Source organism: Pristis pectinata, chromosome 3 (genome assembly GCF_009764475.1).
Source record: "Pristis pectinata isolate sPriPec2 chromosome 3, sPriPec2.1.pri, whole genome shotgun sequence".
NCBI lineage: Eukaryota > Metazoa > Chordata > Chondrichthyes > Rhinopristiformes > Pristidae > Pristis > Pristis pectinata.
The window spans coordinates 1,069,509-1,082,133 of record NC_067407.1 but is presented as its reverse complement, the minus strand read 5'-3'; the positions used below and the strand labels follow the sequence as shown (position 1 = coordinate 1,082,133).

Genomic DNA, 12,625 nt, shown 5'->3' with positions numbered 1-12,625 from the left:
CTCAATGACACTTCACTGGGGGTGTCAGCCTGGATTATGTGCTGATGTACCTGATGGGACTTGGACCTCAGCCAGAGTGAGAACCAACTCCCACCGAGTTCCAGCTGACGTGGAGCAGCTCCCAGCAGGGAGTTCAGGGTCTTGATGCGCTGGCGTTTCACGGAGCGCTGCAGTTTCAGCAGTTACTCACCCAAGACTTGGAGCTATCCCGTTTTCTATAACTGGTACCTTTGGCTTCAGAACCTCCTTCTCACCTTTGTCGCTTGAAGTTTTATCCGTGCTGCAAATAAAAACAGATTACAAAGGCGGTAGGAGAAGAACACCTGCAAATCTCTTCAAACCAACTGAACAGGTGCACAGTGGCACAATTGGCAGAGCTGCTGCCTTACGGCTTCAGAGGCCTGGGTTCGATCCCGACCTCCGACGCTATCTGTGTGGAGTTTGCACGCTCTCCCTGTGACCGCGGGGGTTTCCCCTGGGCGCTCCGGTTTCCTCCCACATCCCAGAGACGTGCGGGTCGATGGGTTAATTGGCCGCTGTAAATTGCCCCCAGTGTGTGGGTGAGGGGTAGAATCTGGGGGGAGTTGATGGGAATGTGGGGAGAATGAAATGGGATCAGTGTAGGGTTGGTGATGGTCGGCACGGACTCGATGGGCCTGTTCCTTGCTGTATAACTCCATGAAACTATTTTACAATGAATCACAAGGAAATATTGGAAGAGTTTTAATGAGCATCTTAAAGGAGGGAGGGAGAGGCTGAGAGTTTTACTTATGGGAGGAGAGGTAAGGTGGTTCCAGAGCCAGGGCCCGGGCAGCTGATGGCACCACGGCACAGTGAAACACCGATGCAGGGGAGCATAGGCTTGGAGGTGTCTAGAAGAGGAAGTGAGAACATGGAAGGATTGAAGTTGGACCACACTTGGGGTGTTGTGTGCCGTTCTAGTCGCCCCATTACTGGAAGGGTGTGGAGGCTTTGGAGAAGGTGCAGGAGGTTCACCAGGATGCTGCCTGGATTGGAGAGGATTAGCTGCAAGGAGAGGTTGGACAGACTTGGGTTGTTCTCTCTGGGGCGTCGGAGTCTGAGGGGAGACCTGATAGAGGTTTATAAAATTACAAGAGGCATAGATAAGGGAGATGGTCAGAGGGTTTTCCCCAAGGTGGAAATGTCAAATATTGGATGCCATGGGGGGGTAAGTGAAAGGGGTGAAGTGTAAAGAAGACATGCAGGGCGTTTTTTGTTTACACAGAGAGCGGTGGGTGCTTGGACCGTGCTGCCGGGGAAATGGTAGAAGCATTAAAGGATAACAACGTCTAAGTGGCTTTTGGAGACATGTGAACAGGCAGAGAATGGAGGGATACGGACCACGTGCAGGAAGATGGGATCAGTTAGATTGGCATCACGTTCAGCACAGACATGGTGGGCCGAAGGGCCTGTTCCTGTGCTGTACTGTTCTATGAAATCGAGAGCAAGAACGTTTAAAGTGAACCACTGGCAGGTGTGTGGGCAGAAGGGATGGATCAACGGGGCAGCTTCTGCACGGTTGGTGATCAGGTACTGGACACGCTCAGCCCAGGCTGTGGGCAGGATGGCCTTGTGAAGGAAGGTTGAACAGCTTGGGTCTGTACTCACTGGCTGTTGGTGAGATCAACAGGGTAAATGGTGAGAGGATCGTTCCCCTCACGGGAAAGTCGAGGACCAGAGGGCTGGGTCTGAGGGTCAGGAGCGCCCATCTCAGGCCGAGATCAGGGAGAATTCCTTGTCTTCCAGTGTTGCTGGTTTCAGGGACTCCGGCCCCAGATAGTAGTTGAGACTGAATCCTTGCAGCTATTCACATTTGCGAGAGGGAGACGTTAAATCAGTCAGGGAATTGATGAGCTGAGATCACTAAAGTGGACGAGGAAATTGGAGCGGCCATAATCTCAGTGAATGCTGGAGCAGGCGCGAGGGGCAGAGTGGTCTCCTCCTGTTCCCATTTCTTGTGGTCTTATAAGCTGCAGAGAGTAGTGGACTGCCCAACACATCACAGGAGGCGCTGCCTCAAGGCGGCAACATCCATCATCAAAGATCCCCACCATCCGGGCCATGCCATCATCTCGCAGCTCCCATTGGGCAGGAGGTACAGAAGCCTGAAGTCCCACACCACCAGGTTCAGGAACAGCAACTTCCCTTCAACCATTCGGTCTTGAACCAACCGGCACAGCCCTAACCACTAGTTTAGCACCACTATGACTATTTTGATCACTTTGCACTAAAATAGACTGTTTCTTTTTGTTCTAATTGTGTCTTTCTTGTAAAAATTGTGTTTATGTTTTCTCTTGTGAATGCTGCTTATCTGATGCTCTGTGCCTGTGACGCTGCTGCAAGTAAGTTTTTTATTGCACCTGTGCACACATGGACTTGTGCATCTGACAATAAACTTGACTTTGACCCTCTGTCTTCTATGGCCAAACCACCTGTGAATTCAATCCACCAAGACTCCATGGATCCCATGTGCCTTCTGGAGTCTCTTTGCCATGTATAAAAGCTCTTTCACTAATGACTCTTTACTGTCGTCCTGTGACTTGACAGCAACACTGTCAATTCATGTCTGATGCAGGAGAATGGGCACAGTGTACCAATCAGGACCTCCTCCAACAGCACAACCTGAGCTCGGTGCCTCCGACAGTGCAGCATCCCTCAGTAATGCCCCCCCACCACCGACAGTCGGTCACTCCCCTCAGTCGTGTATCGGGAGGTTAGCCTTGGGTATGGGAACGAAGGTCTGGAGAGGAGCTCGAATACAACCCATGCGAGGGGCCAGTGAGCAGCCTGTCAAGCCAAGGCTGACACATATACAGTCAGCCTTCAGCCTCATTACCCCAGCTGGACTCCAGTCCAGATCTGAGAGTCCCACAGCAAAGCCCCAGCCTCCACATCGAGGCAGTAGACAGAGAAGTGACGTACGGCTTGCCTCTGTCAGACAGCAGCTCCTCATCCAATGCTCCAATGTGCTCTTGCTCCTTTGCAAACTCCACCACCAAGGTGTGGCCCAGACATCGCAGCTGGTGCAGCCTGGACAGGGCCTGCAAGCAAACATCACAGGAAAGAACACGAGCTTTGGTACATACGTGTGGAACTGAGGGATGATCACGTTAACGGGACTATATTAAAGACCTCCCAATAGTTAGCGGGATTTAGGGGAACAAATTTGTAGATAGACAGCAAACAGTTGCAAGAAAAATAAGGTTGTGATAGTAGGTGATTTTAACTTTCAACATATTGAATGGGACTCCCATACTGTAAGGTGATTGGATGGGATCAAGTTTGTCAAATGTGTTCAGGAAAGTTAGGATCAAATGAGGCGCTTGAGGAGTGTAAGAAATGCAAGAGAACACTTAAGAGAGAAATCAGGAGGGCAAAAAGAGGACATGAGATTGTTCTGGCAGACAGGGTGAAGGAGAATCCCAAGGGTTTCTATAGGTATATTAAAAGCAAAAGGGTAGCAAGGGACAAAATTGGTCCTCTTGAAGATCAGTGTGGTCATCTCTGGATAGAGCTGAAAGAGATGGGGGAGATCTGAAATGGATTTTTTGCATCCATATTTACTCTGAAGACATACACGTTGTAATTACGTGTATCCACTTTGGATAGGCTGGGTTTATTCTCACTGGAATGCAGGGGTCTGAGGGCTGACCTTATAGAGGGGTATTGGTAGCCCCAATGCATGGTCTTCTTCCCAGGGCAGGGGAGTCTAGAACTAGAGGGCATAGGTTTAAGGCAAGAGGGGAAAGATTTAAAGGGGATCGAAGGAGCAGGTTTTTCCACACAGAAGGTGGTGGGTATATGGAAAGAGCTGCCAGAGGAAGTCGTAGGGGTGGGTCCAGTCACAATATTTAAAAGACATTTGGAAAGGTACACAGATAGCAAAGGTTTAGAGGGATACAGGCCAAACACAGGCAAATGGAAGTAACTCAGGAAGACATCTTGGTCGACGTGGATAAGTTGGGCCAAAGGGCCTGTTTCTGTGCTGTAGAATCCCATCACTCCTTAAATCTAATCAGTTTGATCTGGGTATTATGTACTGCTTAACAGAGAACCAACCTTGGCTGCTGCGTGAGTAGATGAGAAAGTTGCAAAAGCTGTATGTTTCTGCAAAAGAAAAAAAGTTGTACAAGTGCTTGAAAAAGTGACCGATTTAATCAAGAATATTGTTCATTCCTTCCGAACTTTAGCACACGGCATATTGGCACAGCTACTGCCTCACAGCCCCACAGACCTGGGTTCAATCAACTCCCATTCTCCCCCACCCCCCAAAACTCCACCCCTCACCCACACACTGGGGACAATTTACAGCAGCTAATTAACCCACCAACCTGCATATCTTTGGGATGTGGGAGGAAACCGGAGCACCCGGGGGAAACCCACGCAGTCACAGGGAGAACGAGCAGACCCCACACAGACAGCGCCGGAGGTTGGGATCAAACCCACACTGCTGGAGCTCCAAGACGGCAGCTCTACAAGTTGTGTCACTGGGTCACCCAAAATTAATTGTCTATTCATCTTTTGCCATTGTGGGTGGTGCTGTTGATGAATACATTATCGCAGGGTACTTATAAATATCTCAGGTAATCAGGCGAATTCAGCATAGCTTTGTAAAAGGGAAATCATGTTTGCCCAATTTATTGGAGCTCTTTGAAAGAGTAACATATGCTGTGGATGTACCAGATGTACATTTCCAGGAGACATCTGACAAGATGCTGCATCAAAGGTCATTGCAAAAAATAAAAGCTCATGGTGTAGGAGGTAATATGTTAACTTGATCTAAAGATTGGCTGACTAACAAAAAAAAAGCACAGGATGTAATGAGTGGTGTGGCACTGGTTCGGTGCTGGGGCCTCAACCTTTGAGATGTGGCAGATGGAGTTCAATCCGGAGAAGTGTGAGGTGGTACACTTTGGAAGGACAAACTCCAAGGTGGAGTACAAAGTTAATGGCAGGATTCGGGGGGTTCATATCCACAGATCACTGAAAGTTGCCACACAGGTGGATAGGGTAGTTAAGAAAGTTTATGGGATGTTAGCTTTCATAAGTCGTGGGATCGAGTTTAAGAGCTGCGAAGTAATGATGCGCTTTACAAAACTCTGGTTAGACCACACTTGGAGTACTGTGTCCAGTTCTGGTTGCCTCATTATAGGAAGGATGCAGAAGCATTGGAGAGGGTGCAGAGGAGATTTACCAGGATGCTGCCTGGATTGGAGAGTATGGATTATGAGGAGAGACTAAGGGAGTTCGGGCTTTACTCATTGGAGAGAAGGAGGATGAGAGGAGACATGATAGAGGTATACAAAATATTAAGAGGAATAGATGGAGTGGACAGCCAGCACCTCTTTCCCAGGGCACCAATGCTCAAAACAAGAGAACATGGCTTTAAGGTAATGGGTGGGAAGTTCAAGGGAGATATCAGAGGGAGGTTTTTCACCCAGAGAGTGGTTGGGGCATGGAATGCGCTGCCTGGGGTGGTGGTGGAGGCTGATACGTTGGTCAAGTTCAAGAGATTGTTAGATAAGCATATGGAGGAATTTAAAATAGAGGGATATGTGGGAGGAAGGGGTTAGATAGCCTTAGGCATGGTTTAAAGGTCGGCATAACATGGTGGGCCGAAGGGCCTGTATTGTGCTGTAATGTTCTATGGTTCTTTCACAATTTATATAAATGATTTGAATGAAAGATCCAAAGATATGGTGGCTAAATTTGCTGTTGTCACAAAAAAAGGTAGGGAAGTAAGTTGTGAAGGTGGCGTAAAGAAGCTACAATGGGATAAAGATCTGGCAAATCAAATATAATGTGTAAAGATGCGAAACCGTCCATCATGTGAGTGCAGAGCTCCGAGACCTGAGTGCCCCAGTGCATGATTCACTAAAGGTGAGTGTGCAGGTACGGCAAGTTAGCAAAGCAAACAGAATGTTGTCATTTATTATGAAGGGAATGGAATACAAGAGTAGGGAGGTAATGCTTGAGTTATATCGGGCACTGGTGAAACCACACCTGCAGTACTGTGCAGAGAATTGCTTTGCTTATTTAAGGAGGAACTGTGCTGGAAACTTTCAGGAAAGGTTCACTAGACTATTACCTGGAATGGACGATCATCTTACGGGGACAGGTTGGGCAGATGAGGTTTGCATCCTTTGGAGTTTAGAAGAGTGAGGGGGACTTGACTGAAGTACAGATCCCCAGGGGTCTAGACAGGGTGGATTTGGAGAGGCTGTTTCCTCTTATGGAAGAATCTGGAACTAGAGGGTCGACATTTTTAAATAAAGGATAGCCCTTTTAAGACAGAAATAAGGCGATTCTTTTCTTGCAGATGATTGTGCATCTTTAAGGAGGAGAATTTCAAAGGCTGGTAGAAGCAGTTTGGAATAATCTATCCGAGATGGATTATTTAGAAGCAACTGGAACACACTGCCTGGAGGCAGAGGGGAGAGGGAGAGCAGTAGAGGCAGAGACTCTCACAACGAGTAGAACAGCACAGCACAGGAACAGGCCCTTCGGCCCACTGTACCTGTGCCGAACACAATGCCAATCCAACCTAATCCCATTTACCCACACGTGGTCCATATCCCTCCATCCCCAGCCTGTTCATGTGTCTGTCTAAATACCTCAAACATTGCTATTGTATCTGCTTTCACCGCCTCCCCTGGCAGCCTATTCCAGGCACCCACCACCCTCTGTGTAAAGAAGCTTGCCTCACACATCTCCCTTAAACTTTCCCTCTGTCATCTTAAATCTATGCTCTCTAGTACTTGACATTTCCACCCTGGGAAAATGTGATTCTGACCATCCACGCCTCTAATTTATAAACCTCTATCAGGTCAGAGAAAACAACCCAACTTTGTCTAACCTAATACTCTCCGATCCAGACAGCATCCTCGTGAACCTCTTCTGCACCCTCTCTAAAGCCTCCACATCCTTCCTGTTATGGGGCGACCAGAACTGAATACAATACTCCAAAGGTGGCTTAACCTGAAAAACTCTAACACTACTCCGGACTGTATTTCCTTTTCTCTCTAACCTGCCCTAGTGTCGTTATGTTTATTTTATCAAGTAAGTTATGTATAATTTATCTTAATTTAAGTTCATGTTAGCCTATGTTTATCATGTACGGTGCTGCTGCTGCAAAAGGCTAATCTTCACGGCACGGCTACCCTGTGTAATGTAGACCCATAACAATAAACTTGAACTTGACCAAAGTTTTATATAGCTGCAACATCTTTCCCAACTTTTAACCGATGTATGGCATACTTGCCTTCACCTTCTTTACACCTGATCCAGTTGTGTTGCCACTTTTGGGGAGCAATGGATTTGCACCCCAACACCCCTCTGTACATGGGTGCTCCTGAGGGTCCTGCCATTTACTGAACATTTTCCTCTTGCGTTTGACCTCCCAAAACTCAACACTACACACTCTGGATTAAACTGCCACTTGTCTGCCCACATTTCCAGCTGATCCATATCCCGCTGGATCCTTTGATGACCTTCCTCACTGTCCACAGCTCCACCGATTTTCCTATCGTCTGCAAACTTACGAATCAGACCACCTACAGTTTCATCCAAATCATTAATATACATCACAACCTCTCCCTGCTTCAATCTCAGGTTCCCTCCTGTTTTAAGAAGACCACTATCATCCCGGTACCAAAGAAAAGCAAGGTAACATGCCTCAGTGACTACCGACCAGTGGCTCTGACATCCAACATCATGAAGTGCTTTGAGAGGCTGGTCATGGCACACATCAGCTCCAGCCTCCCAGACAACCTCGACCCACTGCAATTCACCTATTGCCAAAACAGGTCTACAGCAGATGCCATCTCCCTGGCCCTACACTCAGCTCTGGAGCATCTGGACAGTAAAGACACCTACGTTAGACTACTGTTTATTGACTACAGCTCTGCCTTCAATACAATAATCCCAAGCAAGCTTGTCACCAAACTCTGAGACCTAGGACTCAACACCTCCCTCTGTAACTGGATCCTTGACTTTCTAACAAACAGACTGCATATCAGTGAGGATAGGCAGCAATACCTCCAGCACGATTATCCTCAACACTGGTGCCCCACAAGGCTGCATCCTCAGCCCTCTACTCTACTCCCTATACACTCATGACTGTGTGGCCAGATTCTGCTCTAACTCCATCTACAAGTTTGCAGATGATACCACTGTTGTAGGCCGTATCTCAAACAGCGATGAGTCGGAGTACAGGAAGGAGATAGAGAGCTTAGTGACATGGTGTCATGACAACAACCTTCCCCACAATGTCAACAAAACTAAAGAGCTGGTCATTGACTTTAGGAAAGGGGGCGGTGTACATTCACCTGTCTACATCAATGGTGCTGAGGTCGAGAGGGTTGACAGCTTCAAGTTCCTTGGAGTGAACATCACCAACAGCCTGTCTTGGTCAAATCACATAGATGCCATGGCCAAGAAAGCTCACCAGTGCCTCTACTTCCTCAGGAGGCTAAAGAAATTTGGTTTGTCCCCTTTGACTCTCACCAACTTTTACCAATGCACCATAGAAAGCATCCTATCTGGATGTATCACAGCTTGGTACGGCAACTGCTCTGCCCAAGACTGCAAGAAGCTGCAGAGAGTTGTGGACACAGCCCAGCGCATCACGGACACCAGCCTCCCCTCCTTGGACTCTGTTTTTACCTTTCATTGTCTTGGTGAAGCAGCCAGCATAATCAAAGACCCCACCCACCTGGGACATTCTCTCTTCTCTCCTCTTCCATCAGGTAGAAGATACAGGAGCCTGAGGGCACGTACCACCAGGCTCAAGGACAGTTTCTACCCCACGGTGATAAGACTATTGAACGGTTCCCTTATACAATGAGATGGACTCTGACCTCACAATCTACCATGTTGTGACCTTGCACCTTATTGCACTGCACTTTCTCTGTAGCTGTGACACTTTACTCTGTACTGTTATTGTTTTTACCTGTACTACCTCAATGCACTCTGTACTGACTCAATGTAACTGCACTGTGTAATGAATTGACCTGTACGATCGGTTTGTAAGACAAGTTTTTCACTGTACCTCGGTACAAGTGACAATAATAAACCAATACCGATACAAACAACAGAGGTCCCACCACTGATCCTTGTAGAACACTACTGGTCACAGACCTCCAGCTGAAAAACACCCCTCCACCACTAGCTTGTATGATCAAACCAATTCTATGCCCAATTTATCAAATCACCGTGGATCCGATATGACAATCTTCTGAACCACCCTATCATAAGGGACCTTGTTAAAGGCTTCACTAAAGTCCATGTAGACAATATCTATTGCCCTATCCTCATCAATCAGCTTCATCACCTGCTTAAAAAACTCAAAACAGGACTTCTCCTGCACAAAGCCATGCTGACTATCCCAAATGCGAGTAAATCCTATCCCCAAGAATCTTCTCCAATAATTTCCCAACCACTGGTGCAAGGTTCACCAGCCTATAATTTCCTGGATTATCTTCTAGTTTCTATACAGAATTTGGATCAGCAAAGGATAGAATGCTGTAGATCAAGTGCTGGTAAATGAGACTGGTGTAGATGGATGGTCAGCATAGACATGATAGGCTGAAGGGCCTGTTTCTGTGCTGTGTGACTCTCAGATTCTAGAAGTGAAAGGTTATCATGAGTAGCTGGGAATGTGAAGCTGAGGTAGCAATCAGATCAGCTGTGACCTTATTAAATGATAGAGTGATGGTTCCTGTTCCCTGTCAGTGTGTTCACCAAACACACTGCGAAGGTAACAATGACTCTGAGGGATGGATGTTGGCTCCAGGATAAGGAGAGGAAACATTGCCACTGAATCAATCCCCTGGGAGCAGGCTGTTCCTCAGTTCAACATCTCATCCTGAAGTCAGTCGCGTTCAACAGGGCAGGTGCTAATGACAAACACTGGGCTATTTGTCCAGCCTCAAGGTATCAAACCAACAGAACCCTGACCAGTCTCCCAAAGCTTCAACAACATATCATGAACGTGACCGGAGTATCACAGTGTCAATGCCATTCGTTAACGCCTTACCAGCCTTCCTTTGTCCGACAAGACTCGCACGGATTGTGCTCCAAAATACTTCAGCAGGTCCACCTTCTCACTGCAGGTTAACTCGGATGGCAGGTGCCTCACCAGAATGGTCTGACTGCTTTTGCTGAGAGGGGAAGGGTTCTCTGCAGAGCCTGGAGCAGCCATTGTACTGGGTGACCAACACACTGGAGGTTAGAGTCTGGGCACTGTGTGGAACAGGACTGGGGGGTGGGGGGGGAGTGGTGTGGAGGTAGGGTGGGGGCAGCAGGGGTGGGGGAAGGAGGGAGCAGGGTTAGAGGAGGGGGAGAAAGGGGAAAGAGGGTGAGGGGGCAGAGGGAGGGGGATGGAAGGTGTTGGGGGGTTGGTGGGTGCAGGGGGATTAGAGGTGCGGGATAGGGCTGCGGGATGGGATGGGGGTTGCGGGGGGATGGGGGAAGGGGTTGGGGGATAGGGGGTGCGGGGGGATGGGGTGGTGGGTGTGGGGGGGTACCAGGGTGGGGGGGATGGGGGTGGTACCGGGGGGGATGGGATGGGGCAGGTACCGGGGTGGGGGGGATGGCGGGGGTACCAGGGTGCAGTGGGGGTGATGGGGGGGTTCCGGGAGAGGGGATGGGGAGGATGGGGTGGAGGGGTACCAGGGTGGGGGGGGATGGGGGGGGTACCGGGGTGGGGGAGGTACCGGGGGGGATGGGATGGGGCGGGTACCGAGGTGGGGGGATGGGATGGGGCGGGTACCGAGGTGGGGGGATGGGAGTGGGGGAGGTGGGGGGATGGGAGTGGGCGGGTGGGTACCGGGGTGGGGGGATGGGAGTGGGGTACCGGGGTGGGGGGGGATGGGGTACCAGGGTGGGGGGATGGGAGTGGGGGGTGGGGTACCGGGGGTGGGGGGATGGGAGTGGGGGGGTGGGGTACCGGGGTGGGGGGATGGGAGTGGGGGGGGTGGGATGGGGATGGGGGTGGGGGGTGGAGGGGGATGGGGGGGAGGTGGGGGTGGGGGGGATGGGGGGAGGGGGGAGGGAGGGGGGGTGGGGGAGGGGGGAGGGGGGAGGGAGGGGGTGGGGGGAGGGGGGGGAGGAGGGAGGGAGGGGGTGGGGGGGAGGGGGGGGAGGGGGGGGGAGGGGGTGGGGGTGGGGGGGGAGGAGGGAGGGGGTGGGGGGAGGGGGTGGGGGGGGAGGGGGGGGGGTGGGGGGGGGGGGGGGGGGTGGGGGGGGGGGGGGGGGGGGTGGGGGGGGGGGGGGGGGTGGGGGGGGGGGGGGGGGAGGGGGGGGGGTGGGGGGGGGGGGGGGGGGGGGGGTGGGGGGGGGGGGGGGGGGGGGGGAGGGGGGGGGGGGGGGGGTGGGGGGGGGGGGGGGGGGGGGGGGGGAGGGGGGGGGGGGGGGGGGGGGGGAGGGGGGGGGAGGGGGGAGGGGGGGGGGGGGGGGTGGGGGGGGGGGGGGGGGGAGGGGGGGGGGGGGGGGGGGGGGGGGGGGGGGGGGGGGGGGGGGGGGGGGGGGGGGGGGGGGGGGGGGGGGGGGGGGGGGGGGGGGGGAGGGGGTGGGGGGGGGGGGGGGGGGGGGGGGAGGGGGGGGGGGGGGGGAGGGGGGGGGGGGGGGGGGGGGGGGGGGGGGGGAGGGGGGGGGGGGGGGGGGGGGGGGGGGGGGGGGGGGGGGTGGGGGAGGGGGGGGAGGGGGGGGGTGGGGGAGGGGGGGGGGGGGAGGGGGGGGAGGGGGGAGGGGGGGGAGGGGGGGGAGGGGGGTGGGGGAGGGGAGGGAGGGGGTGGGGAGGGGGTGGGGGAGGGGGGGGAGGGGGGTGGGGGAGGGGGAGGGGGGAGGGGGGGGGGGGGGAGGGGGGGGGGAGGGGGGGGGTGGGGGAGGGGGGGAGGGGGGAGGTACCGGGGGCGCCTCCTCTCCCCACTTTGCCCCCTCACACTCACCGGAAGCCGTTCCGCGAAGCTCTGCAGCACTACGCACATGCGCCGTGACTTCCAGTGACGCAACGAACCGTCAGCCAGTCAGCGCGCGGCGGCCGCCGGCCCCGCCCCCGCCGGCGGTGAGTGACAGCGCCGGCCCACGTGATGCAGCAACGGGGGGCCGGGAGCCGCTGGTCCGGCGGGACGTCCCGTGGGGTTTGGCGGCCGCGGCTCCGGGTCAGAAATAAAACCCGTGGCGCGGCTGCAGGGGAGCGTCGCCGGGACGGTGCCCGGGTTACGGATCGCTGCCAAAGTGGCGGATTTGGACGAAGCTGAGCTGTTCCCTCTGGATCACTGGAGGCTGACCGAGGACCTGATAGGAGGTTGGACCACTGGATCACTGGATCACTGGAGGCTGACCGAGGACCTGACAGGAGTTTGTGAAATGATGAGCGGCGGAGAGAGGAACAGTCAGAGTCTGTCTCCCAGGATTGACGTGTCAAATACCAGAGGGCAGAGGGTTACGGTGAGAGGGTAGTGGGAAGGCGACTTGTGGGTGCCTGGACTGGCAGTCGGGGAGGAGGTGGAAGCAGGTTCGATAGAGGCGTTTAAGAGGCATTTAGACGGACACGTGAATGTGCAGGGAAAGGAGGGATGTGGATCATAGGCAGGCAGATGAG

The 12,625-nt window shown here is 53.0% G+C and overlaps 2 protein-coding genes across 2 annotated transcripts in view; one reads left to right on the top strand and one right to left on the bottom strand.

Moving 5' to 3' along the window:
• rnpc3 (RNA-binding region (RNP1, RRM) containing 3) overlaps positions 1-12,090 on the bottom strand; it is a 36,838-nt gene extending 24,748 nt beyond the window's left edge. The window contains exons 1-5 of the mRNA XM_052010878.1: positions 11,970-12,090; positions 10,058-10,226; positions 4,081-4,128; positions 2,944-3,062; positions 191-280 (exon numbers count right to left, since the gene is read on the bottom strand). Coding sequence (XP_051866838.1) covers positions 191-280; positions 2,944-3,062; positions 4,081-4,128; positions 10,058-10,222 — 422 coding nt within the window. The 5' untranslated portion in view covers positions 10,223-10,226; positions 11,970-12,090. The remainder of the gene's footprint in view (positions 1-190; positions 281-2,943; positions 3,063-4,080; positions 4,129-10,057; positions 10,227-11,969) is intronic.
• The window catches only part of LOC127568899 (uncharacterized), a 59,527-nt gene continuing 58,908 nt past the window's right edge, over positions 12,007-12,625 (top strand). Inside the window, exons 1-2 of the mRNA XM_052013150.1 lie at positions 12,007-12,023; positions 12,117-12,471. Of these exons, the coding sequence (XP_051869110.1) occupies positions 12,007-12,023; positions 12,117-12,471 (372 nt within the window). The remainder of the gene's footprint in view (positions 12,024-12,116; positions 12,472-12,625) is intronic.